The 22,397-nt window shown below is 67.1% G+C and overlaps 1 protein-coding gene across 6 annotated transcripts in view; it reads right to left on the minus strand.

The window, feature by feature from the left end:
- Positions 1-1,944: 1,944 nt before the first annotated feature.
- Positions 1,945-22,397, minus strand: part of GRAMD4 (GRAM domain containing 4) — a 55,239-nt gene continuing 34,786 nt past the window's right edge. For 3 of the 6 annotated variants that reach the window (XM_059681377.1, XM_059681374.1, XM_059681378.1), the window contains exons 4-19: positions 15,630-15,750; positions 14,892-14,953; positions 12,977-13,154; positions 12,845-12,870; positions 12,468-12,559; positions 11,833-11,924; positions 10,521-10,569; positions 9,361-9,432; positions 8,943-8,986; positions 8,751-8,860; positions 8,134-8,291; positions 6,723-6,867; positions 5,775-5,868; positions 5,146-5,230; positions 4,469-4,537; positions 1,945-4,035 (exon numbers count right to left, since the gene is read on the minus strand). In XM_059681377.1, coding sequence (XP_059537360.1) covers positions 3,931-4,035; positions 4,469-4,537; positions 5,146-5,230; positions 5,775-5,868; positions 6,723-6,867; positions 8,134-8,291; positions 8,751-8,860; positions 8,943-8,986; positions 9,361-9,432; positions 10,521-10,569; positions 11,833-11,924; positions 12,468-12,559; positions 12,845-12,870; positions 12,977-13,154; positions 14,892-14,953; positions 15,630-15,750 — 1,502 coding nt within the window. In that variant the 3' untranslated portion in view covers positions 1,945-3,930. The remainder of the gene's footprint in view (positions 4,036-4,468; positions 4,538-5,145; positions 5,231-5,774; positions 5,869-6,722; positions 6,868-8,133; positions 8,292-8,750; positions 8,861-8,942; positions 8,987-9,360; positions 9,433-10,520; positions 10,570-11,832; positions 11,925-12,467; positions 12,560-12,844; positions 12,871-12,976; positions 13,155-14,891; positions 14,954-15,629; positions 15,751-22,397) is intronic. The other 3 variants (XR_009451079.1, XM_059681375.1, XM_059681376.1) reach the window with 3 other exon arrangements.

The following is a 22,397-nucleotide window of genomic DNA, read 5'->3' on the forward strand; positions in this document are numbered from 1 at the left end:
GTCTTGCTGGTTTCAAGATTAGAAAGTGGCCGTGTGCTCTGATGTGTTGAGACGACGGTAATAAAGTGACTGGCAGAAGGCGGCTGTTGTGAAATTCATGGTGCATGGTGCAGGCGCGTGCAGGGGGCCCGACTCAGAACAGAACCATTTTCACTGATTTCATGTCCCGTGTTCCTGTCGGCCCCCACGTGCCCCCCTCTCCCCTCCCAGGTGACCCTTCTGAGCTGCAGCCAGGGCCATGGCCCCTGCGGGCGCCTGCGGGCCTCCACCCCCAGATCAAAGATGCCAGGACGACGGGTGAGGTGCCTGGTTTAGTTCCCCGGACCCTGGCGCCCCGCGGAAGGCAGGGCTCGGCTCCCACGGGCACAGCCCACCCCCAACCCGGAGCCCCACAGCCGCCCCGACGCGAATGCACTTTCATTAGCAAAAGCCCATCTCACGTCTCGCCAGCCGGGGAGGTCCAAGTTCAGGTGCTGAACGACGGTTCCCACTGAGCACGTGTGGCTTCCGCGCCACCGACAAGTCAACCCTATGCTGAGCCATCGCAGGTCAGGGCACAGGTTGAACTCCGCGGTGCAGGGGGCCGGGCCGCCAGCTCACCTCGTTTCTACCTGCTTATGTTTATTTTTAATGCGGCTCATTTTAAACAGTGACCAGGCACGTGTGCTCTTTGTGGATGGATTAGGCTCGGCTCACGCTCTGTGGGGCCTGGAGCCCCCCTTGCCTCCAGGGAGCGGGTGACCCGTGTGAAGGGGTCCGTGTCCGCTCCCCACGGAAGGCCAAGTGGGGGGGCCGACGTCAGGAGGCGGTGGGTGTGCTGCCAAGAGGGGCGGGGAGGGCGAGGGCGGGGAGCAGGAGCTGTGGGTTGGGGGTCAGGAAGTTTAATTTTGTGAGAAAACCAGACTCTGGTGTCTGGTCAGGAGAGTCGCCCGGGGCGGGGCCGGCTCCCCAGGGACGGGGTCTGGGTGCAGCTGCGTCCCAGCCCCGGGACAGCACGCAGGACAGATGTGCAAGGTGCAGGCCGCCCGCCATGAGGCGGAGCCAGCCCACAGGGCCCGCTTCCCCAGCGCTGGCGCCTCCTGAGCGAGCTGGGCAGGCATCTGCCTCGGGCTGGGGTGCGGGAGGCTGGCCCCTGGGTGCGCCCAGCACAGCTGCTTCAGGGCCGGCGGGCTCCGGTCCGGGCCTTCGTCGAACCAGCGTAAGCCGGGCTGGTCCGTACCGCGGTCCAAGGCACCGATGAAAGTGCCGGCCGGCAAAGGAAGCCGTCACCCCGAATCCCCGTCTCTGGCCGGCTGCACCGAGCGCCACGGGGACCCCTCCCCCCAGCCCAGACCTTGGGGGAGGCTGCAAGTAGCACCTGGTCCCAGAGGTGCCCGCGGCCCCCAGAAGGCATCTCTGGGGGGGCCAGGACCTGCACCCCAAGGCGCTTTGTCTCCCCATAACCCTTGGTGATGGCACCCCTGCCCGCCGCCACCAGTGCCAGGATGTGCAAACGCCTCCCTGCGAGCCACCGTCCTGCCTGTGGCTTCCCGAGCCCGGTCCCAGCCTCCTGCTGGACACGGCCCGCCACACCGCCCCTCCTCATCACCCCCTCCCCACCGCCCCTCCTCATCACACCCTTCCCACCGCCCCTCCTCATCACACCCTCCCCACCGCCCCTCCTCATCACACCCTTCCCACCTCATCACCCCCTCCCCACCACCCCTCATTGTTGCCCCCTCTCCCCCGCCCCTCATCGCCCCCTCCCCACCGCCCCTCCCCATCGCCCCCTCCCCACCGCCCCCTCCCCACCGCCCCCTCCCCACCGCCCCCTCCTCATCACCCCTTCCCCACCGCCCTCTCCCCCTTGCCCTCCCCCCAAGGGCCTCGTGCCGAAACCCCCCACCGCCCCCCAGCCCACCGGGGACAGTAGCCGCCGCCTGCCCGTAGTGCACGGGCCCCGCCTTAGCACAAAGCATTTCAGGTTTATTTAAATAAAAATTATAATTTATACAAGACTTCTTTAAACAAGGTCTCTTAAAAAATGTTACAGAGGGGTTTCATCGGTGCCTCGTACAGTACAATCCTTTCGTGAACAAAGTTGCACGTCGCGATATTTACAAACAGATAGAGGAGCTCCAGACCAGAAAGGTCAGCGTCCCCCTCGTCCAGGGATGAGTCGTAGAAATTAAACGCCTCCCAGGTTTACATTCAGTGAAGCCACAGGTCCCCGGGCGGGAGGGAGCCCGGGGCCTGCACAGGTCTGCGCTCTGCCCGCCGCCAGCCCACAGTGCAACTCGGGGACCCCACCCTGTACCCCAGCACCCCTCTGCCCTCCATGGGGGGGCTGGGCTGCCACACCCTGTCACGTGGTGAGTTTTCATCTCCCTTTCTTCTCAGAAGGGACTCCAACACCACCACCCCTGCAGGAGCGCGGAGCCCTCGCCCGCTGCAGGCCACCCCCCCCTCCCGACCGCAGGGCCCCCCCAGCCGGGGACAGTCCTCCCTGCTGGCCAAGAGGCACGCGCTGACCCATGGCCCCCTGGGGGCCACCCACGGCCAGCCCGGGGCAGCTCAGGCCCACGACGCCTCGCTGTGGACGCCACACGGGAAGCCCTCGGCGGTGCGCCCCTGGGTGTCCCCGAGGCTCAGCCCTCGAGAGCGGTCCACCCGCGACCACCGTGGGAGCAAAGCCAGGGTTCAGACGGTCCTGCCTTCACTTTCCAGTACCTGTGCCCGAGCCGGTGGGCGCTGCGGGCCCCGGCCTCACCGCGGGGGCGGCGTGTGCTTGTCTGGCTGGCGGGGCACCCCCAGTGCTCCAGGGCCCAGGAGCGATGCTACCAACCTCTCACCCAAACCAGCAAATGAGGATCGGAGCAAAGGTAAAAATCACATCTGAAAAATGATACAAAAATAAGAACAGCTTGCTCTCTGTAAAAAATAGAATCTGTTTCTTCAAAAAACGACAATCTCACCGACACCCAAGGGACTCGGGACGGGTGGAGCTGGAGTAATCCGTGTGGGACGTGCGCTGACCCCCGGGGGCCGTGTGACCCGCCCACTCCCACAGCGTGTTTTTGCAGCGGCCACAGGCCTATGGGGACACCGGGCTGGCGTCCAGGGCTGTCCCAGAATGCACTGAGCCTGGCCACCTCCACCAGGGCTGTGGTGTCCTCGGCAGGGTGGGCCCAGACCAGCGGGGAGGGCGGGGCTCGCTCCCATCCGTGCTCGCGTGGGTGTGCGTGTGGGCGCAGGACACAGCCAGGAACACTCGGACGCCAGGGGAGCAACTGCCCGGCCCACACCTCTAGGCTCTGCTCACGGTCACTTCCCCAAGTGTCTGCACGGCTGGGCCCACCACGGGCCTGGGCCACGCCTGTGCCCCCGCAGCCCCAGGCCCCTCCTCACCGGCCAGGAGGCTCATGGAGGCCCACGCCGGCCACGCAGGCGCCCACCTTCATCAGCCCCCTGGGCCTCCCAAGAGCAAAGTGTTAGGAAATGTGCTTCCAGCTCACAGCCTCCACCCCCACGTCGGGCGCGGACACAGGCCCTCGCGGCGCCCACACTAGCCCATGGCGCTCTGGGGCCACGCGGCAGGGGCCCGCCGTGTCATCGCCGTCCTGCAGCTGTGGCTTTGGTGGGAGCGCCCGGTCACGGAGCCGCTGCGGGCCGTGCCGGCCCTGCCCGGGGGACAGAGGAGCCGCTGTGCTTGGCGGACGGGACAGCGCGTCCTGTGTGTCTTCCTCCCGCGGCCTCGGAGGACCCTGCCCTGTGCCCGCAGTCGGGGACCTGCCTGGCCCGCCGGCGGCTGGCACCGTCCGAGCGCCCCCGCCCCCACGCGGGGTCTGTGAACGCAGGTCCGCACGACAGAAGCCGCAGGTCCAGGGTTATTGCCAAAGGTCAGGAGGGCGCCCGATGGTTCCCCTGTCAGTCACGCCCGTGCCCGGAGCGCTAGCTGTCGCTGCCCGAGGCTGCGCCCGCCGTGATCTTCAGGTACTGGCTGAAGATGGTATCGAAGGCCTCGTCCCTGTGCACCATGGCGCCGAACACCAGCGGCTGCGGGGGAAGCTGGCACTGAGCGGGGGGCCGGCTGGCAGGGCCTGGGGGGCCGGGCACGGGGACCCACGTGGGGTCTGGGGGCTCCCCTTGCCCAGAGGCCAGACTTCAGAGAAACGGAGCAAGAGGCAGGGGATGGGCCCCAGCACAACCCCCCGCCCCCCTTCCGCCCTCCCCAGGAACTGTGCTGGGTCATCCCTGCGGGCCTCAGCCTCCTGGCCACAAACTCAATGCAGCAGAGGTTCCTGTGGCCAGGAGGGAGGGAGGGAGGGAGGGAGGGAGGAGGGGGGGAGGGAGGGAGGAGGGAGGGGGGGAGAGGGGAGGAGGGAGGAGGGAGGAGGGGGGGGCAGGCTTCACAGGCCCCTGCCCAGCTGGAGCCTGGAGGTCAGTGGCTCTGCACTGGCCCCGGGGCCCCCGCCTGCCCAGCTCTTACCTTCTGGGTTGATGGCGTTGTCACGGCGATCCCCATGCCCGACCCCGGGAGGACAGAGAGGACCTTGTACTGGAAGACCAGCAGGAGGTCACCACAGGCCTCTCCCGGGGGACGGGGCCGTGCCGCCTCCCCAAACCCAGGGCCTGCTCCGTGGGGCCACGGGCCTGGCCTCCCAGCCACAGGGACAAAGACCGAGTCTGTGCCAGGAGCTGGCGGGCCCTGCCCCCGACGAGTGTGTGCGCCCCCCACCTCCCTGCGCCCACTCCATGTGACCACACGTGGGGAAACCGGCTAGAAAATGCCAGAGGAGGGGCAGCTGTCGGCTCTCACCTAAACCTGCCCTGAGGGGTGTGTGCGGGGGTGAGGGGGCTGCTCAGGGGCGAGGGGCTCAGGCCCTGCCCGCCTGGCCCACCTCGCGGTGCTGTCTCCCCATCTGTGTGAGGACGCCAGGCGCAACCCCAAGGGGGAAGGGGGCGAGGCCGGGTGCAGGGACACAGACAGGAGCTGAGGGCGCAGCACGGAGGCCTCGGGGGCGCTGACTGGGCAGGAGCTGCACCCGCTGCCGTCTCCAGGTGGCACCTGCCTCCTTGGACAGGAGTTCCAGGAACACGCGCCGGCCTGGCGCCCCTGTGCGTCCCCCGAGGGGGCGGGGAGGACGGCCCGCAGAGGGCACCCACCTTCTGGATGTCGGTGATGTCCGCCAGCCGGATGACCTTGTTCCTCTTGGAGGAGCCGGACTTGGAGCTCTCGAAGCACAAGTAGCTGCGGGGACAGAGAGCGAAGCCGGCGCTGACCCGGGGCCGCCGGCCGCCACCACCCCCAGGGGCACGGAGGGCGACCCGAACCGAGCCCTCTCACCGGCCAGGTGCCCGGCCTCTGACAAAGACTTTACATTTAGAAAGAGCCTCATAGCGTTAAAGACTAAAGGCCGTGGCTCAGCACCGAACCTGAGATTCGTCCCCAAGTTGTTAAAACTCCGGGTCGCCAACCTGCTCGGCACAGGAGCGCCCGGGGTCTGGTGGGGCCCCCTGGCAGCTCCCTCAGCGAGGGGCAGAGGGAAGCCGGGCCCGGGCCGCTGCCGAGTGTGGGGGCCGGCTGGCCAGGGCCCCGGCTGACAGCCCCGCCGTGGGCGGGCTCCCACCTCCCACACAGGACGGAGGCGGCCTGGGGATAAGCTCTCTGCAGCCTCCTCCAGGGGAACACGGCCAGGCCGTCCTGGTGCTGCGCCGGGGGAACACCGGGGGTGGGAGGGGGGCCGACACTGTCCCCGCAGTGACCCGTCCCCCGTGGGCCTGGCGCCACTCACTTCTCCGTCACGTACAGCACCCCGTTCCGGATGTAGTCCGTGGGCATCTTCCGGTCTCTGTTGATCAGGCAGCAGCGCCAGCCGTTCTCACACACTGAGGGGCACACGGACCGCGGTTCGCACCAAAACGCCCCCGCGGGACCCACAGCTACGGGTGCCCCACCTCCACGCCATCCACGCGGGGTGTGCGCTGAGAGTCCTTCCCCACGTGAGTACGCAGGGGGTTTGTTTTTTTAAAGGAAAAGAGCCGGCCAGCGTGGCTCAGTGGTTGAGCATCGACCCATGAACCAGGAGGTCACAGTCGGGGCACGTGCCCGGGTTGTGGGCTCCATCCCCAGTGTGGGGCGTGCAGGAGGCAGCCAATCAGCGGTTCTCTTATTGTTGACATTTCTCTCTCTCCCTCTCCCTCACCCTTCCTCTCTGAAATCAATAAACATTTTTTTTTTAAAGGAAAGGCGCTGGTTAAACAGCTAAATAAGCAAAATGAAACAGAGGCTCAGAGGCCCAGGTTCATGGTCAAGGTCAGCAGGACGAGGGTTCAGTCAATACTGACACCCTCCCAGGTCCCCTTTCCCAGTGGGGTCGCACCACCGATGCCAGACATGCGAGGAGCCCAGTCCCCCAAGCAGCCAGCAGTTTAGGGGTTTTATGGGAGACCATCCTGGGGGGCGGACAGGGATCTGGGCCTCCATATCAGATGGGCATGGCCTGCGCCAGGGAGCTGCCAGCAGTGCCCACCCTGTGGGACGTGGCTCGCAGCCGGCCCTGCCCAATTCCCGCTGGGCAACCGTTTACCGCACAGGGACCCCCGGCACTGGGCCTGGGCCGGGCCACCGGCTCCTCCCCCTGCGGCCCAGGAAGTCTGCATACGAGGGGGCAGCCCTCCATCGCCCCCCCCAGGGCGGGGCCCCCCACCGGCCAGCTGGTCCCGGCTCAGGGCGCACACACCCGCCAGCGGCCGCTCGTTTTCCGTCAGGTTGAAGATCTCGTGGAAATTGCCCTTCTTGGTGCTGTGGAGGCGCCCGGCGTCCTCGTCCCGGCCCAGGCCCGCGGGCGCACTGGCCACGTAGCTCCGCGCGGACGTCGTCTGCAGCTGCCAAGGGCACCGCCCCGTCAGCCATGCCCGCGCGGAGGGAGACAGGGCGGCACAGCCTCCCCCCGGCAGCTGCACACACAGTCCCGCTTCCCCTGGCGACGTCCACACCCCGGACGCCCCCAGGAGCCTGCACCCCGCACACGGCCCCTGAGCCACGCGGGGCTGGGGGAGGGGAGAGCTGGGCGCCGGGGCAGCTCAGGTGCAGTTTCAGACCCAGAGCTGGTGGCGGACAGGCCAGCGAAGCAACGTTAAACGTCAGTCACGACACAGCAACGCACAGCACCAGCCACAGCGGGGCTTCCACACGGACCCTACCTTGTCGTGCCCTGACAGCTGGCCCGGAGGAGACAAGACACACGTGTGACCGCGACAAGAGAGAAACGGGTCCACATGACACGAGGCCACACACAGCTCAGCAAGCTGCAAGCGCAGACCGGCCGTGCGACCGCGGCGGCCGCCTTCCACCCAGAGGCTACACCCTGCTCCCTGACTGTCCCTGAGCGTGGCCAGCGCGAGGAGGGGATCCTGATCCCCAACAGGGTCCCACAGGTCACCCCCCGGGCCCCCCATGCTGTCAGGGAGCTGGGCTGCCTGTCTCTGTGCCTCTCCTGAGTCCACCTCCGTCTGTGCCTAGAGCCCAGCCGCTGCCACACGCCTGCTGGCTACACACCCCACTGGTGAGCTCAGGCTCCCCACAAGCCTTCCTGTCCCAGAACTGGGGAGCACGGGCACCCCCTGACCCAGAGCTTTCCTCCCACCCACAGAAGCATCAACAGGTCACGGAACACCCTCTCCTCAGAGCTCACGCACACACACGACTCTGCAAGTCAGTGTCCCCTCCTCCAGGAAGGCCTCCTAGACCTGCCTGGGAGTTCTGCTAGGCCCAGAACCCCCTTGTCGGAGACCCCGAGGGCAGCAGTAGGCTGGCTCGGGACACAGTGTCGATGCCCAGGTGGCTTTGCACTGTGACTGAAAACAGGGACCAAGGAGGGCCCATCAGGTGCGGCCGGCCTTGCTGCCCGAGCCTCAGAGCTGGGGACAGCGCAACCTGCCACCCACCCAGAGCGGTCACTGCCAGGGCACCCTCCTCCCAAGGCCCCAGGCTCTCTGTAGCCATGACAACAGCCGGTCCTGGGCCTGGGGGCCGCCTGGCTCGGTAGGTCCCGCCTTCGACACAGCAGGGCCCGGGGAGCGGGAAGGACATGGGCCCAGCGACCACGCGTGAACGCAGGACGGCGGGCTCTGGCCCGGCCGGGCGCTCACCCTGCGGGACACGGCGGCGGCGCTGGAGCGCTCCTTGAGCTGCGGGTCGGTGGGCAGGCTCTTCCAGATGATGTAGGGGGTGTCGTACTTGGCTCGCAGCCGCGGGCAGCGTTTGAAGACGAAATCGATGAGGAAAAACTTGATCCCGGCATAGAGTCCTGCGAGGAGAACACAGCCCTTCACCCAGGACCCGCCACGGCGCCGCCTGCTCGGCATGGCGGTCCGCACCCCGTGGGGTCTGGCACGGTGCCCCCGGGAAGGGACGGGAGGAAAAGGCATGGTGACCCCGGCTAAGGGAGCGGCCACTTTCCTGTTTCTGCGAACCCAGTGGTGGCTCAGGACAAACAATAAAACTGCCCCCGCACCACACGTCCCCGTGCCCGTCCCCGAGGGTGACGTGAAGGTGAACTCCGGGGGACCGTCCCCAGCTGCCCTCTGATGCGGGCGGTTCTCACGGCGGGGGCTCCCCCAGGTGAGGGGGCTCGGGTGCTGCCCGGGTGCCAGGGACAGCAATGAAACTGCACAGCCCCCACCACCCCCAAGGCCTGGCCATCACCGACCCTGGCCACCCCCCTCCCGGCCCCCACCCCCCGCCACACCCGCCCGCGCCTGCTCACCCACGGCGAGCCCCACCAGGCGGTAGGGGAAGAAGCAGGAGGCCAGGAAGGCGGCCCACAGCGCGACGTACAGCTTCTGCGTGATCTCGGGCTGCACCCACATGAACAGGCTGCAAGGGAGACGGGGTCAGCCGGGCGCGGGTGGCGCCGGGCGCGGGTGGCGCCGGGCGCGGCGGGCGGGGCGGGACTTACTTCTTGATCTTCTCCAGGATGTCGGCCATCTTCCCGAACAGGTTCTGCGTGAGGAAGCGACTGTGGTTGGGACAGATTCGGGGCCGTGGGTCCCACAGCAGGTTCCCAGGCCGCCCCCCGAGACCACAGCCGGGGCCACAGCCTGCGGTCCCGCCCCGCCATCCAGGCTGAGCGCGGGCTGGCGGCCGGCTTGACTGGTGGGTTAACGCGGTGTCAGACCCGTCCTGCGTCCCTCCCAGAAGCCCCTGGCCGGGGGGGGGGGCTCCAGCCACCAGGTGCACCCTCAGTCCCAATGGGTGATGCCCCCACCGGGGCTGCCGGGGGTGGGGAGGGACCCCGTCAGGCCAACGGCAGGTCAGCTGAGCCGGAGGAGCCAGGGCAGACCTGGCGCTGGCCCCGGGCCGGCAGGAGCGCTCACCTGGGCCTTCTGGGCGACGTCCAGCACCAGCTGGAACTTCTCGGACACCGTCAGGTCCTCCTTCGGCGGCTCCTGGGCCACAGGGAAAGGAACGGCCGCCGAGGTTAACGCTCAGAGATGTCACTTACAAACCACACGAGGCCTCCCGCCTGGGGTCAGGCCCTCTGCTGCCCCCACTCAGCCCAGGGACGACGTCCCGGGGGACCTGGCCTCAGGGGCCAGCTTGGGGCACCCCCCTTGGCGCCTGAGAGGGCAGGAGGGCAGGCAATGGACACCCCCGTAGCCGGCGGGGCCGAGGCTCCCAATAACGGCTCCATTCGAAGGTGCATCTGAAACCATGCAGTGCCCCCAACTCACTTTACAGGCAGGGAAACTGAGGCAGAGGGGGCCGGACTCACCCTGCTTGTCTAAGTTCTTTCGACAAAACCCTCCAGAGGGACCCGGGCCTGCCCCAGACATCCTCTCTGACCTAAGGGAACCCTGCAGGCACCACCACAATCAGCACCCCTACTGCGTGCTCCATGCACACAGTAGGTGCTCAAACATCTGCTGAGGTCCATGGAAGCACTGAGGGCTCCCTCCTGCCCACACCAGTGGTTCTGCCCCAGGGGCTAGAGTCCCCTCTAGAGCGAGGGCAACATGTCTTTTCTGCCTGAGCCACACTGCAAACGGGGGGCTCTGAGGCCACTCGGTCCCCGACACAGCCACAGCAGCCACAGCGCGGGTGAGTGAGTGGCATGGCTGCGCCAACAGAACAGTATTCACAGGGCAGTTTGGAGGCGAGATGCCTAAGGAGCTTTTGCGAACGGGGCTGACCCTGCTCAACACATTGCTGGCCCAGCCCACTGTCCCCTCCCTGCCCAGGAGGCTGTGGGGGGCTACAGAGGCCCCCTTCGCTGCTCCCCGCCCCCCGATGTTCCATCCCAGCTGGGAAGGGTCAGTAGAACAGGCTGGGCAGGGCAACCTCTTCGGGAGCAGGCGAGCCTGGGCCTGCAGGGCACCGGGCACCAGCGGTCACGCGGTCAGGGTGCAGCTGCCCCGGGACCGGGCGCCTCCGGCCTCTGCCGGGCAGGCGGGGCTCCGGGCGGGCACCCATCGCTGCACCCGGCCTCGGGCGCCCTGCAGGGGACCCAGGGCGAGGCCCTCACCCCGGGACTTACCACCACTTCGGACACCTCGGGCACGATGCTCCACTGGATCCGCCAGCCCCTGGTGGGTGGGGACAGCGCACACGGTCACAGGGCGTCTCAGCGCCTCCCCCCCCAGTGCCCAGGGGCAGGAGCACCCCAGCCCTGGGCAGAGGGGCTGCGGGAGCCCCGCCTCTCACCTCCCCTGGGGCCCGCCTGGGGGACACATATAAAAGCCCCAGAGGTGATGGGACAAGAAACCTTTCAACACAAGTGGGTGAGGGCCCCGCCCTCATGGCTCACTGGTTGAGTGTCGACCTACGAACCAGGAGGTCAGGGTTCGATTCCCGGTCAGGGCACATGCAGGCTCAATCCCCAGTGTGGGGCATACAGGAGGCAGCCGGTCAATGATTCCCTCATCATTGATGTCTCTCTCCCTCTCTCCCCATCTCCCTTCCTCTCTGAAATGAATAAAATATATTTTTTTAAAAAAGGAAATGTGGGCGAGGCCGCTGCGAGGTCTGCCGCTGAGGGTGTCTGGCCTGGAGGGCGGCCCCCACCAGCACTGACTGAGGCGGCGCCTGGGAGAATGTGGGGTGAGCATGCTGAGCCGTGGGCCCAGTGCGGAGCGTGGGGCTCTCAGGCCCATGGAATTGGGGTTCACTGTGCTGGGGCAACTGTGAGTTCAGACAGGCCTGGTAGCATGGGACTGGCTCCCACAAAGCCCCCTAGAGAGCCCCCCACGGCCTTGCTCGGGGCTCAGAGACAGGAAGAGGAGACACGCAGACCAGGCGCTCAGGCGCTCGCTGGGGATCCGCCCGTCCCACATGCGGCAGGGCCTGCCCGGACACGGGGCCTTCGCAGCTCCGTGCCCCCCCTTTGTCCCTGAGATTTGGGGGAGCTTTCTTGCCCAACACAGAGGGGCTAGAGCCGCCTGCAGCCGGCGCCATGGCCGCCCCAGGACAGCGGGAGGCCCGGAGCCCACAGAGGACCCACCACGCAGTGCGCAGGCAGAGCCGGCGGGAGAGGACCCACAAGGCCAGAGCGCGGGCAGAGCCGGTGGCGGGAGAGGACCCACAAGGCCAGAGCGCGGGCAGGGCCGGCAGGGGAGGACCCAGAAGGCCAGAGCGCGGGCAGAGCCGGCGGGAGAGGACCCACAAGGCCAGAGCGCGGGCAGGGCCGGCAGGGGAGGACCCACAAGGCCAGAGTGCGGGCAGAGCGGGGGGGAGAGGACCCACGAGGCAGTGCGCGGGCAGAGCCCGCGGGGCTGTCAGGTGTGCATGACACGATGTGTGTGACACGGGGGACAGCCCAGCCCGTGCACACAACAAACCAGCTCACCCACCTGGCTATGAGGTAATTGAGGGACAGCCTCAGAATTGCCAGGAACAAGAACATGGGGATGGCCCAGCCGTGCCACACGGCGTTCATGTAGACCTGCGGGAGGAGGGCAGGAGGGCGGGCGACGGTCAGGGGCCCGGCAGGCAGGCCACATCCCCTCCCCCCTCCCCCTGCCGGCGGACGGCCCTGGGGCCCAGGGGATGCAGGCCTGCGGGTGGGGCAGCCACCAAAGACACGGCCCCTCGCAGAGGCAGCCCCTCAGCGCTGGGCCCCTCTGCCCTCCCCCAGGAGTGGTGCTCACAGGCCCGGCTCGGCCCAGGTCAACGCGTGCTTGCCCGGAGCCCTCCCAGGCCCCGGCACCCAGGGGAGGGACCCCAGACCCCACAGGCAGACAAGGCCACTGCCGTCTCCTCTGCCCACCGGGAAGCAGAGCGGAGCACAGCAGGTCCTTTGCAGGAGGCTCCGCGAGCGGCCGTGGGACACACCTTCCCTGATCCTCCCAGCCACCCTGCCGGGCGGCATCACCATGCCCACTTCACGGGTGGGCAAACCGAGGCTGAGCTGTCCCCGCGCTGCCCCCGCACAGCTGGGTCCCATGGAAGACCCGGGAGGGCGCCCCCGTCCGCGAGGAGCACTCACGGTGAAGGCGATGGCGGACGTGTAGACGGAGTGCCAGTCGGACAAGGCAGACAGGTTCTTCACGAAGCTGGTGACCGGCTTGGCGCCGCGCTCTGGGGACGGAGACGGCCCAGTCAGGCCAACGCTGGCCGGCCTCGCGGTGCTGCCTGGTGTCCCGTGGGGAAGCACCAGCCGTCTGCCCGCCGCCCCCACGCCTGGACTCGGGGCAGGAGAGGGGCTGGGGCTCGTTCTGCATCCCCGGGCCCTGGCAGGTGTCTGGGAAGGTGCCCGAGGGACAGACAGCGGGTGGGCCCGGGACACGCTCCCCACAGCTGGAGGACAAGGCTGGGGAGCGAGTGCCTGGCGAGACGGCAGAGCCCCCGGTGGCCGGCACTTACTCAGCCGCCGCATGTTCTCAGTCAGCCTGAAAGACAGGGAGGGAGGGGTGAGGGCCCACGGGCGGCACAGTGTCCGGAAACCCGCAGCCGTGGGCAGCCCCACCGCAGGCTGCGCCCGCCGCCGAGGCCCACCTGCGGGCGCTGAGGGGCTCCTCCGTCTCCACCGCACTCTCCTCGGGCTGGAACCGGAAGTCCTCCACGTACTCCCCGAACTTCTCGTAGAACCACTTCTGCACGCGGGGGCACAGCCCCTGGCCCCGCCGGTCTGCGGGCACAGGCGGGCGTCCGGTGAGGCTCGGGGCCAGGGGGCCTGTGGGGCGGGGGCTCGAGGAAGCCCCAGGGCGGATGCAGGTCCACACCAGGCTATGAAGGGCTCAGCCCCCCAAAACAGAGCCAGACCCGCTCCCGCCACAAAGTGCACGCCAGCCCACACGGGCCCCGGCTCGTGGAGGCCGCCCCCGGGCCAGGCGTGGTCCAGGCAGCTCGCAGCCCACATGGGTCTACATCCAGCCTGCCTCCTCCTTACTGGGCACACGGGTCTGTCCGGGAGCTGGCTGGGCGGGCTCACTCCCCGGGACCGCGCGCCCCAGCCAGTGGGCGTGTCGGGGACTGGCCTGTGGGGGGCGGGGTGTGCAGGGAACTAGTGGGCTCTGAGCACCCAGGGCCAAGGGCTTGGAAGCCACCCCACCAGCCTCAGAAACCCGGCCGGACTGCAGGATGCAAGCTCTGCACCAGCTGTCCCTTCAGGAGGCAGGTCTCGGGGCCGCCTGCAGGGGGCAGTGTCCGCCACCGCAAGAGGGAACAGGGAGGAGGTGGTCACGTCCTGTGGCTCCAGGGTGAGGGTGGGAGGGTTCTGCAGCGACCACCCCGGCACAGAGGGGGGTGCGGGCCTGGGGTGCTCACGGGACAGGGTGAGAGGCAGGGGCAGCCTTGTTCTCTAAAGCAGCTGGGACCGCACACACCAAGGGACACGGGTGTTTGAAATGCAGGTAACAGCCACGTGCCATGGGATGTTCTTTTGAGTTTTCAAAACTCAAAACATTAAAAATGTAGAAGCAGATGGGCTGGAGTCCCTACCCCCAGAGACAGGTCAGGCCCCCCAACACACACACACACACACACACACACACACACAGCACCTGTCCCCGCCCACCTCATGCTGGGGCTGTACTTGGTGGGGTCCCCCCCCCGGGTCCCCCCTCCCGCACCCCTCCCCCGCTCCAGTGGCCAAGCTATCACAATGGACTCGGCCTCGGGCCTGGATGGGAGGCCGGAGCCAGGGGCCCACGGAACTGGGGCCTTGCACCTTACACTTCTCTGGCACGGCCCACGCCCACAGGAGGGGTTCCTGGGGCCCCCTGTGCTCCTGGCCTGGAACCTGGGCTGCCGGCCGCGGAGCCCGAGAACACAAGGGGACCAGGGTCCTAAGGACATGCAGCCAGTCCTGCACCGAGGACCGGAGAGGAGCAGCCCAGCTGACCCGGGCAGGGAGGGGCGGGACCCCGCTGTGGACTAAGCTCAGCCTCGGCCAGGCGCCTGCCCTGAGAGAGGCCTCTTCTCCCCCCGCCCCCCCGGGCCTCAGTTTCCTCATCTGTATAGTGGGTGGTGTGTCACCCTAACCCTCCCAGTAACTCTCTGTGCTCCACCAGGCCAGGCTAGGCTTCCGGTGAACGGCCAGCCTGTGGGAGCGGGCTCTGGGTCTAGGGTCCCGGGTCCGAGTTCCAGGGGCCAGGGCCCACCACGGAGGCCCCTTGACAGCCAGAGGGAAACCCCGTGTCCTCCCACACCACCCTCCGCCGGGTGAGTTAGAAAGTGTGAAGTGCGCCGTGCACAACGGACATGCGCTGTGGCGGGAAGAAAAGGGCGAGAGTGGGTCTGAGTCCCGACCCCAGGAGCCGGGGCGGGGGGGGAGGGGCTGCAACGACTCACCGACTCGCAGTGAGACTCGAACCCAGTTCCGATGGAGGGGACCCGGCACGAGCACGTGGGCCCCGGGACAGGATCGCCCCCCAGCGCCAGCCCCCAGCCGGGAGCCCGCGGGACTCACCTGCTCCGTTAGCGACCGGGGCCTGGTTCCTCGGAGGCTGCTGAGCCGCCTGCTCCTCGGTCCTTGAAGAGGAAGAAGGGGTGAGGCCTCCATTGTCCAGACCTGGCGGGCGCCGGAGCCGGGCTGTCCCGCTCAGAGGGGACACGTGGGCGGCCCAGCGCCAGCGGAGCTGCCCCAGCAGGCGCGCCTTTTGTTCGTTAGGGGCCGGATAAGCAGGTGCAGGCTCAGTCTTTCCTTCCTGTTCGTTCTCACACTTTGCTTCCTTGTTCGCTGCTGAGCTCAGAATCGGCAGCTCTCACTGCTGGCTCACTGGCCGCTGTACGGACACCGACACCGGATGCCCAAGCACCAGGCGAGGCCGTGAGGCCGGTGCCAGCCACCTGCCTGGCTTCCTGTCCCTGCCGCCCAGCCACACCCCACCTGAGCGGTCCCCCAGCTTCGAACCCTCTCCCAGGGCAGCTGGATCCTGACTGTCCGCCTGCCTTTCGGCGAAGGTCCTGACAGAGCTGGGCTCCAGCAGCCGGCCAAGCGCCCGGCCCTCGGGCGGTGTCTGTCCCGGGCTCTGGCCCACACCCTCCTCCATGCCACAGCCACCCACCCGCTCTGTGCTGGCCTGGGCTACTGACCCTTGGTTCCCAGCGCCCCCAGTCCGGCGGGGACCCCAGGACGTGGGAAAGGTGTTGCTCCAGGCAAACCTCAGCGGGGCCTGGGGGTCCAGAGGAGCCCCCGCCCCCTCACCTGGCCTTCAGCACTTCCTGCACCTTCTGCTCCAGCTCGATCCGCCGCTGCCGCTCGCGGTCCAGCTCCTGCCGCAGCATCTCCGAGTTGGTTTCCTCCCGCAGCTTCCGGAGCTCCTCCTCTGTGGGGCGGGAAGCGCCAGGTGAGCCCCGCCCGGCCACTGCCTCCAGCGGCGTGGCGCCAGGTGAGCCGTCTGCGGGCACTCAGAGCTCCTGGCTGCCTGACAGGGACACAGCTGTGACCTCACGTGGACAAAGGGACTCCGCAAAGGCGATGACGTTAAGGATCTCAGGAGAGTGTCCTGGATTCTCTGGATCACGTGAATTCGTAAGAGGGAGGGGGGTCAGAGGTCAGAGGTCAGAGAGAGCCTGGAAGATGCCCCTGCTGACTCTGAGTCGGAAGGAGGGGGCAGGAGCCAAGGAATGCAGCTCCTCCCGAAGCTGGAAAAGTCAGGAATGAGCTCGCCCACAAGCACCTGACAGGCACACAGCGACTGAGAGGGCAGGACACTCGCCGCGCCAGGGTCACTGCACAGGCCGAGGCTCAGCTTAGTCCTGTTCCTGCCGGACAGCATCAGCTGAGCGTGGCCTGTGGTGGCCACGGTCCAGGCTATAATCACAGACACCCCGATAGTGTGCAGGTGACGGTCACAGACCACCCACATAGCGCGCGGGTGACGGTCACAGACCACCCCGATAGCGCGCGGGTGACGGTCACAGACCACCCCGATAGCGCGCGGGTGACGGTCACAGACCACCCACATAGTGCGCGGGTGACGGTCACAGACCACCCGGATAGCGCGCGGGTGACGGTCACAGACCACCCACATAGCGCGCGGGTGACGGTCACAGACCACCCACATAGCGCGCGGGTGACGGTCACAGACCACCCACATAGCGCGCGGGTGACGGTCACAGACCACCCGGATAGCGCTCGGGTGACGGTCACAGACCACCCACATAGCGCGCGGGTGACGGTCACAGACCACCCACATAGCGCGCGGGTGACGGTCACAGACCACCCGGATAGCGCGCGGGTGACGGTCACAGACCACCCACATAGCGCGCGGGTGACGGTCACAGACCACCCACATAGCGCGTGGGTGACGGTCACAGACCACCCACATAGCGCGCGGGTGACGGTCACAGACCACCCACACAGTGTGCGGGTGACGGTCACAGACCACCCACATAGTGCGCGGGTGACTGTCACAGTCACCTGGGTAGCGAGGTTGGCAGGCTGAGGCCTTGCAAACGGGAATTCCCACAGGAAAAGCCACATTTGCTCTTGTCCTGAAAGGCATTCCTGAGACCCAGAAACGTGACCAGTTTCACCGAATTCAGGTGACGAGGGCCCCCGGTGAGAGCCAGGACTTCGCCTCGAGGTCTGACCAGTGACCAGGGCTGCAGGCTGGCCTCCACTGCCCCTCACTGAGGTCAGTGACACCCTCGTTGGCCTGGGCAGGACGGCCAGATGCTCAGAGTATGCAGCAGCTTCTCTTCCTGGCCTGGCCACCTCACCAGACCTGGGGACACAAGGCCACGCCCAAGACCCTGACCTACAGCTCCAGGCCCTGACCTATAGCCCCAGGCCCTGACCTACAGCTCCAGACCCTGACCTACAGCCCAGGCCCTGGCACGGGCCAGTTTGCAGCAGCCGCTGTGCCTGAATGCAGGGCCCTGTCTGACGGACACAGACCGGGGCCAGACCAGAGAGGAGAGGCCTGCGGTCAGGAGACCCCGGCCTGGGCGGGTGCCCCGGGAGGAGGGAGGCACCTGGACATCCCTACCCCCTCCCCCATCTGGGGAGCCCGTGACTGGCTGGGTCTGGTCACTATCCAAGGGAAAGTGTTCAGATCTGCAGAGAGCCGGCCATCCCCTCAGTCAGTATTTGGAGTGCTCACTCCTCCTGTCCCCGCCTGCTGGGCTCGGCTGCTCCAGGCATCTGGGCCCAGGCCCCCCAGCGCCCCGCCGCGAGGAACAGGTCCTCCCGAACAGGCCCCGGGGACGCCACCCGCTCCCACGGGAAGCCGTCCCGTCTGAAGGTCACGCAGCCCCATGCCTCCTCCTTCCGGTCCTGCCGGCATCCCTGACAGGGAACCACGTGTTCCTGAACACGGCTGCCCCTGAACTCCCTGCCCAGGTCCCTCATCAGAGAAGCCAACGCGCAGCCACGTTCACCCGTGGCGGCCAGACCGGCCGAGGGCTGGGTGTGAACACGTGGACAGCGATCGGGCCCGACCCGGGGAAGGCACTGCGCCTGCCTCTGAGTGGGCAGACACGCCCACACCCGGGGCTGCGACGGGGGGGGGGGGGGGGGGGGGGGCGGGGCTCCCAGGCCTCCTCAGCCCCTCAGAGCTGCCCTGTCCCTTCCCTGGGTCTGCAGAGCTGAACCAACATGCTCCCCCCCAGGTCCCGCGGCCCCCTCCTCAGGCCATGCTCCCAGCCAGGAAGGGAGCAGTGGCCACTCCAGGCCGGCACTCCAGGGACAGCAGGCCCAGACGCAGCCTGGGAACCTGCTTATCCCAGTTCCGGCAAAGCTGCGAGAAGATGTGCCCCTGCCAAGCGCCCCTTCCCCGGGGCACAAACAGCTAAATCGGCCGCCCCTCCCACAGCTCCCCTGAGCGCGCTCCCTGCTCCTCTGGCTTCCGCAAGGACATGGCGGCGTGCTCCCTCCCGGCAGTGACACATTTAGGTCGGCTGCACAGACCACAGCCGGCGCTTCGCACAGGACAGGCGCTGCCAATGCCTGCGGCCGGCTTCCTCTCCTCTGCAGCGAGAAAGAAACAGGAGCCACTTTGCGGCCGCAGGCTGAGCTGTGGCTCAGAAGGCGGCTCCTCTCCCCAGCCTCCCGCCGGCCACCAGGTCCCTGGCCGCTGCCTCGGCCTCCAGGCCCCACGCAGGCCTTCCCGGCGCCACACACCTCCTTCTGCAGAGCGCGGGCCCCGCGGCCGCAGCACGGAACCACCGGCATCCTGAGCGTCTCGCAGATGCCACGACGGCCAGGCAGAGCAGCACCCACCCACCACGGGCAGCGCCCTGGACCAGACGCCCCGCTCCATCGGGGAGGGGCCAGAGGGTCTCCTGCAGGTGAGGGCTGGGGTGGCCCCACTCAGGGCAGTGGGAGCCCCTGTGAGCCCTGTGCCCGCTCCCGCTGCTGCTGTAACGGGCAGGTGATCCTGTCCCAGCTGAGAGGTCGGAGCCCAAAACGGGTCTCGGGGGCCACAGTCAGATGCCGGCAGGCTGCTCCTCCAGGGGCTCCAGGGAAATGCCTCCGGCTCATCCAGCCTCTCCAAGCCCCTGCATGCCTGCCTGGTGACCCCAGGCAGCGATGACCTCACTCTGACCTCTGACCCATCGTCACATCTCCTCCCTCTCACAAGGACCCCCCCATAACCAGGATGATCCCCCCCCCAGGTCCCTCTGCCATGGAGGTGACACCACAGGACCTGGTGACCAGCACGGGGACTCCTGGGAAGAGCACAGGGTTCTGGCCACCACACTCCCCCCGAGCCCGAACTCTGGGTCCCAGGAGCCCGAGGGGCCCGGGGAGGGATGGCCCCCTTGCACCTGGCCCAGGATCTACAGAGAAGGGACCCTTTATCGGATCAAATGGCCCTCACAACCCCACCTCCAGCTGTGCCCCCAACACCCCCAGTGCTGCCCCGTGACACGCCCTGGCAGACTTCAGCTCTCATTGGGACAGGGGCGGGTGGAGAAGCCGCCTTGAGCGTGCGCCTCCGGGGAACATCCTTACGGCAGCCGACTGGCTGCTCCCCTGAGCCCCTGCCCCACATCCCGGGACACCCTGTGCTGGGCCCACCTCCTGTGCAGGTGGCCAGGACGCACGTTATTTCACAGCTGCCGTGGCTCAGTCACAAGTGGGCCCAGGAGGAGGCGCCACACCCCTGTGCCTCAGACCACAGGTCCCAGCCCTGAGGGGCGGGAGGCGCCGTGGCCTGGGGCTGAGGGCTGAGGGCTGGGGCTGAGGGCTGAGGGCTGGGGCTGAGGGCTGGCCTGGGGGCTGAGGGCTGGCCTGGGGGCTGAGGGCTGGCCTGGTCCCTCCGCACAGTGCCGGGTGCCTGGCCATTTTTCAATGTCTGGTGTTGGCCACCAGGGACTCAGGGCTCCGCAACAGCTGCTGACCTGGCACAGACAACAGGGCCAGCCGGCGGGGAGGTGGAGGGAAGCCTGGGGGAGGCCAGGAGAGCCACAATGCCGGCCCCGGAATGAGTCAGGACCCCAACACCTTCCAGGACCAGAGGGTGTCCCCGGAGGGAGAAGCTGGTACCGTAAGAGATGAGTCCCTCACTGCGCTCCCCCTCGACGGGGCACCCATGGGAGCAGAGCGAGCCGCCAGCTTTGCGGCATCCAAGGGAAGCCAGGATGGCCCCCGGGGCACCGGCCTGCGCCTGCCCACTCCCCACCCCCCACCTCCCAGGAGAGCAGCTGGGCAGCAGCACGTGGTGGGGAGATGGGAGCCCAGAGAACCCACAGAGATGTCCGCCCGGCACCTACAGCTTGGTTTCCTCACCTGAAAGCCCCCTGCACCCCGGCCCAGCAGGCCAGGCCCCGCCCTGGCTGGAGCCTGAGGGGCCCCGAGGAGAGGACGTGAGTCCTACCTCAGCCCCACGCTTGTGGAGACCGCCGGCCACGGCTCTCAAAGGACGGGGCACAGTGAGCCCTGGCATGGAGCCCCCAAAGCAGGAACCCAGCTCCGGAGGGCAGAGCACGTCGGGGGCGCTCCCCACGAGGGGCCCACCCACCTGCTCCAGCCTTGGGTGGGGAGGAGGGCGGGTCGGCAAGCTGGCCCGGGTCTCCAGAACCCCCCTCCCCAGCCCCCAGCACCCGGACTCGGAGGGAGGCAGGCCTCAGCTCACGCGACGGCAGCCGGCCGGCCAGCCCCGCCAGCTCCCAGGAGGCACAGGAAGGAACACGGCTTCCAGGCGTTTTCAACCTGGGAACACAGAGCCTCCAGCAGGAGCCTGCCTGGCGCACACCCCGACCGGCCAGCGCCGCCAGAAACAACATCAGTGACTGATGTTCCTTAAAACTCCTCCCGCCAGCACTGCACGCAGGCCCTGCCCTCAAAGGCGGTTCCGCCGCCTGGCCAGGTGAGAGGCCTGCACATTAATTCATTAATCCATCCATCCATCCATCCATCCACTCACCTACTCACTGATTGATCCATCCATCCACTTACCCATGGTCCCACCTACCATTGACCCATCCATCCATCCATCCATCCATCCACCCGGATGTGCACTGAGCGCCCCCAGGTGCCAGGCCCTGGGCCCAAGCTGTGGGAATTCCTAGGTTGGGCAGCAGCTACTTTCACTCCTTCTCACAGGGGTCCAATGGGAGATACAATGTGGATGGAGCTGGAATGTCAGGGCACTCCCCATGTGGCACTAGAGAGCCCGCCCCTGGCCATGAAGGTGAGGGTTTCGGCAGGAGGGGACACCCCGGGCGGTGGCAGAGGATGGGGAGGGCATGCTGGCCTGGCAGCTTTTCTGCCTGCTGCCCGCACGCACGGGAGCTCAGGGGCGCCCCCAGGGAGTGGGGACCACACCCACCTTTCCCACAGCCCGGGGAGCTGGTGAGGTGTTGAGTGGGGTGGGGCCCAGGGGGAGGCCATGAGAGGTCGCAGAGCTCCGACTTCACTCTCCCCCAGACTGGGTTCTGTCATCCTCCGAAGACCTGGCCCTGGGCGGAGCCGGAAAACACTCTCTGCAGGACACTACAAAACAGTGGCCTGTGCTCTTCAGAACATCAGACAGCCCTGGCCGGTGGCTCCGTGGTTAGAGCGTCGCCCCACGGTCTGAAGGGTCTCGGGTTCGACTCACGGCCAAGGGCATGTAACTGAATTATAGGCTCAATCCCCAGCCCCAGTCTGGGTGCATTCGGGAGGCAACCAATCAATGTGTCTCTCACACTGATGCTTCTCTCTCTCCCCCACCTCCTTTACATCGCTCTAAAAACGCCAATGGGAAATATATCCATTTCGGGCTACAGGAGAGAAGAGGCAAGGCCGCCGTGTGCCACGGGGTCCGGCTCTCTTTTGCCATAAAGGACACGATGGGAACAAGCTGGGAGTTAGAGTAAGAGCTCAGGTTAGACAACTGCACCCTATAAACCTTCGTTTCCCGACGCTGATGACCGCACTATCTAGACAAGAGGACATGCGTGTGTTTAGGAAACACACGTGAAGTAGTTGGAACTCCGGGGACCTCGTGCCTGCGCGGGGCCACCCAGTGGCACGGGAAATGAAATACACGCTGGAAGGAAGGAGGCAGAGTCGAAATCACTGTTTCGCAACCTCTCATGAGGTGATGGCACGAAGCCATAACGATAGAGGTGGGGACCCCAAGGAAGGGTTCCCCCCAAGGTCACTCCTCCCATCAGCCCAGAGGGACGGGGACATGACAGGTCACGTGTGGAATCCATGGGACACGCTGAGCAAAGCCACAGAGGGCCCGGCCCCCACAGACAGCCTGGCCCCCCACAAAGGGCCGAAAGAGAACCAGCGGGTGAGCCCCTGAAGGGACGCAGCTGCCCGTCCGGCGCGGAGGCTGCTGACGGAGGATGTGGAGGAGGCTGGGAGATGTGAGCTTACGTGGGAAGCCGAGGACATTAAGAAAAACTTGTGGTGTTTTCCGTGGTAATGTTAGACGTGCGGCTTTCATTCCTAAAACACAGCGAGCTGCCTAATGAAATATTTACAGATGACACGACAGGGTGTGCAGGGATTCCTGGGGGCGGGGCCGTG

This window comes from Myotis daubentonii, chromosome 2, assembly GCF_963259705.1.
Source record: "Myotis daubentonii chromosome 2, mMyoDau2.1, whole genome shotgun sequence".
Lineage (NCBI taxonomy): Eukaryota > Metazoa > Chordata > Mammalia > Chiroptera > Vespertilionidae > Myotis > Myotis daubentonii.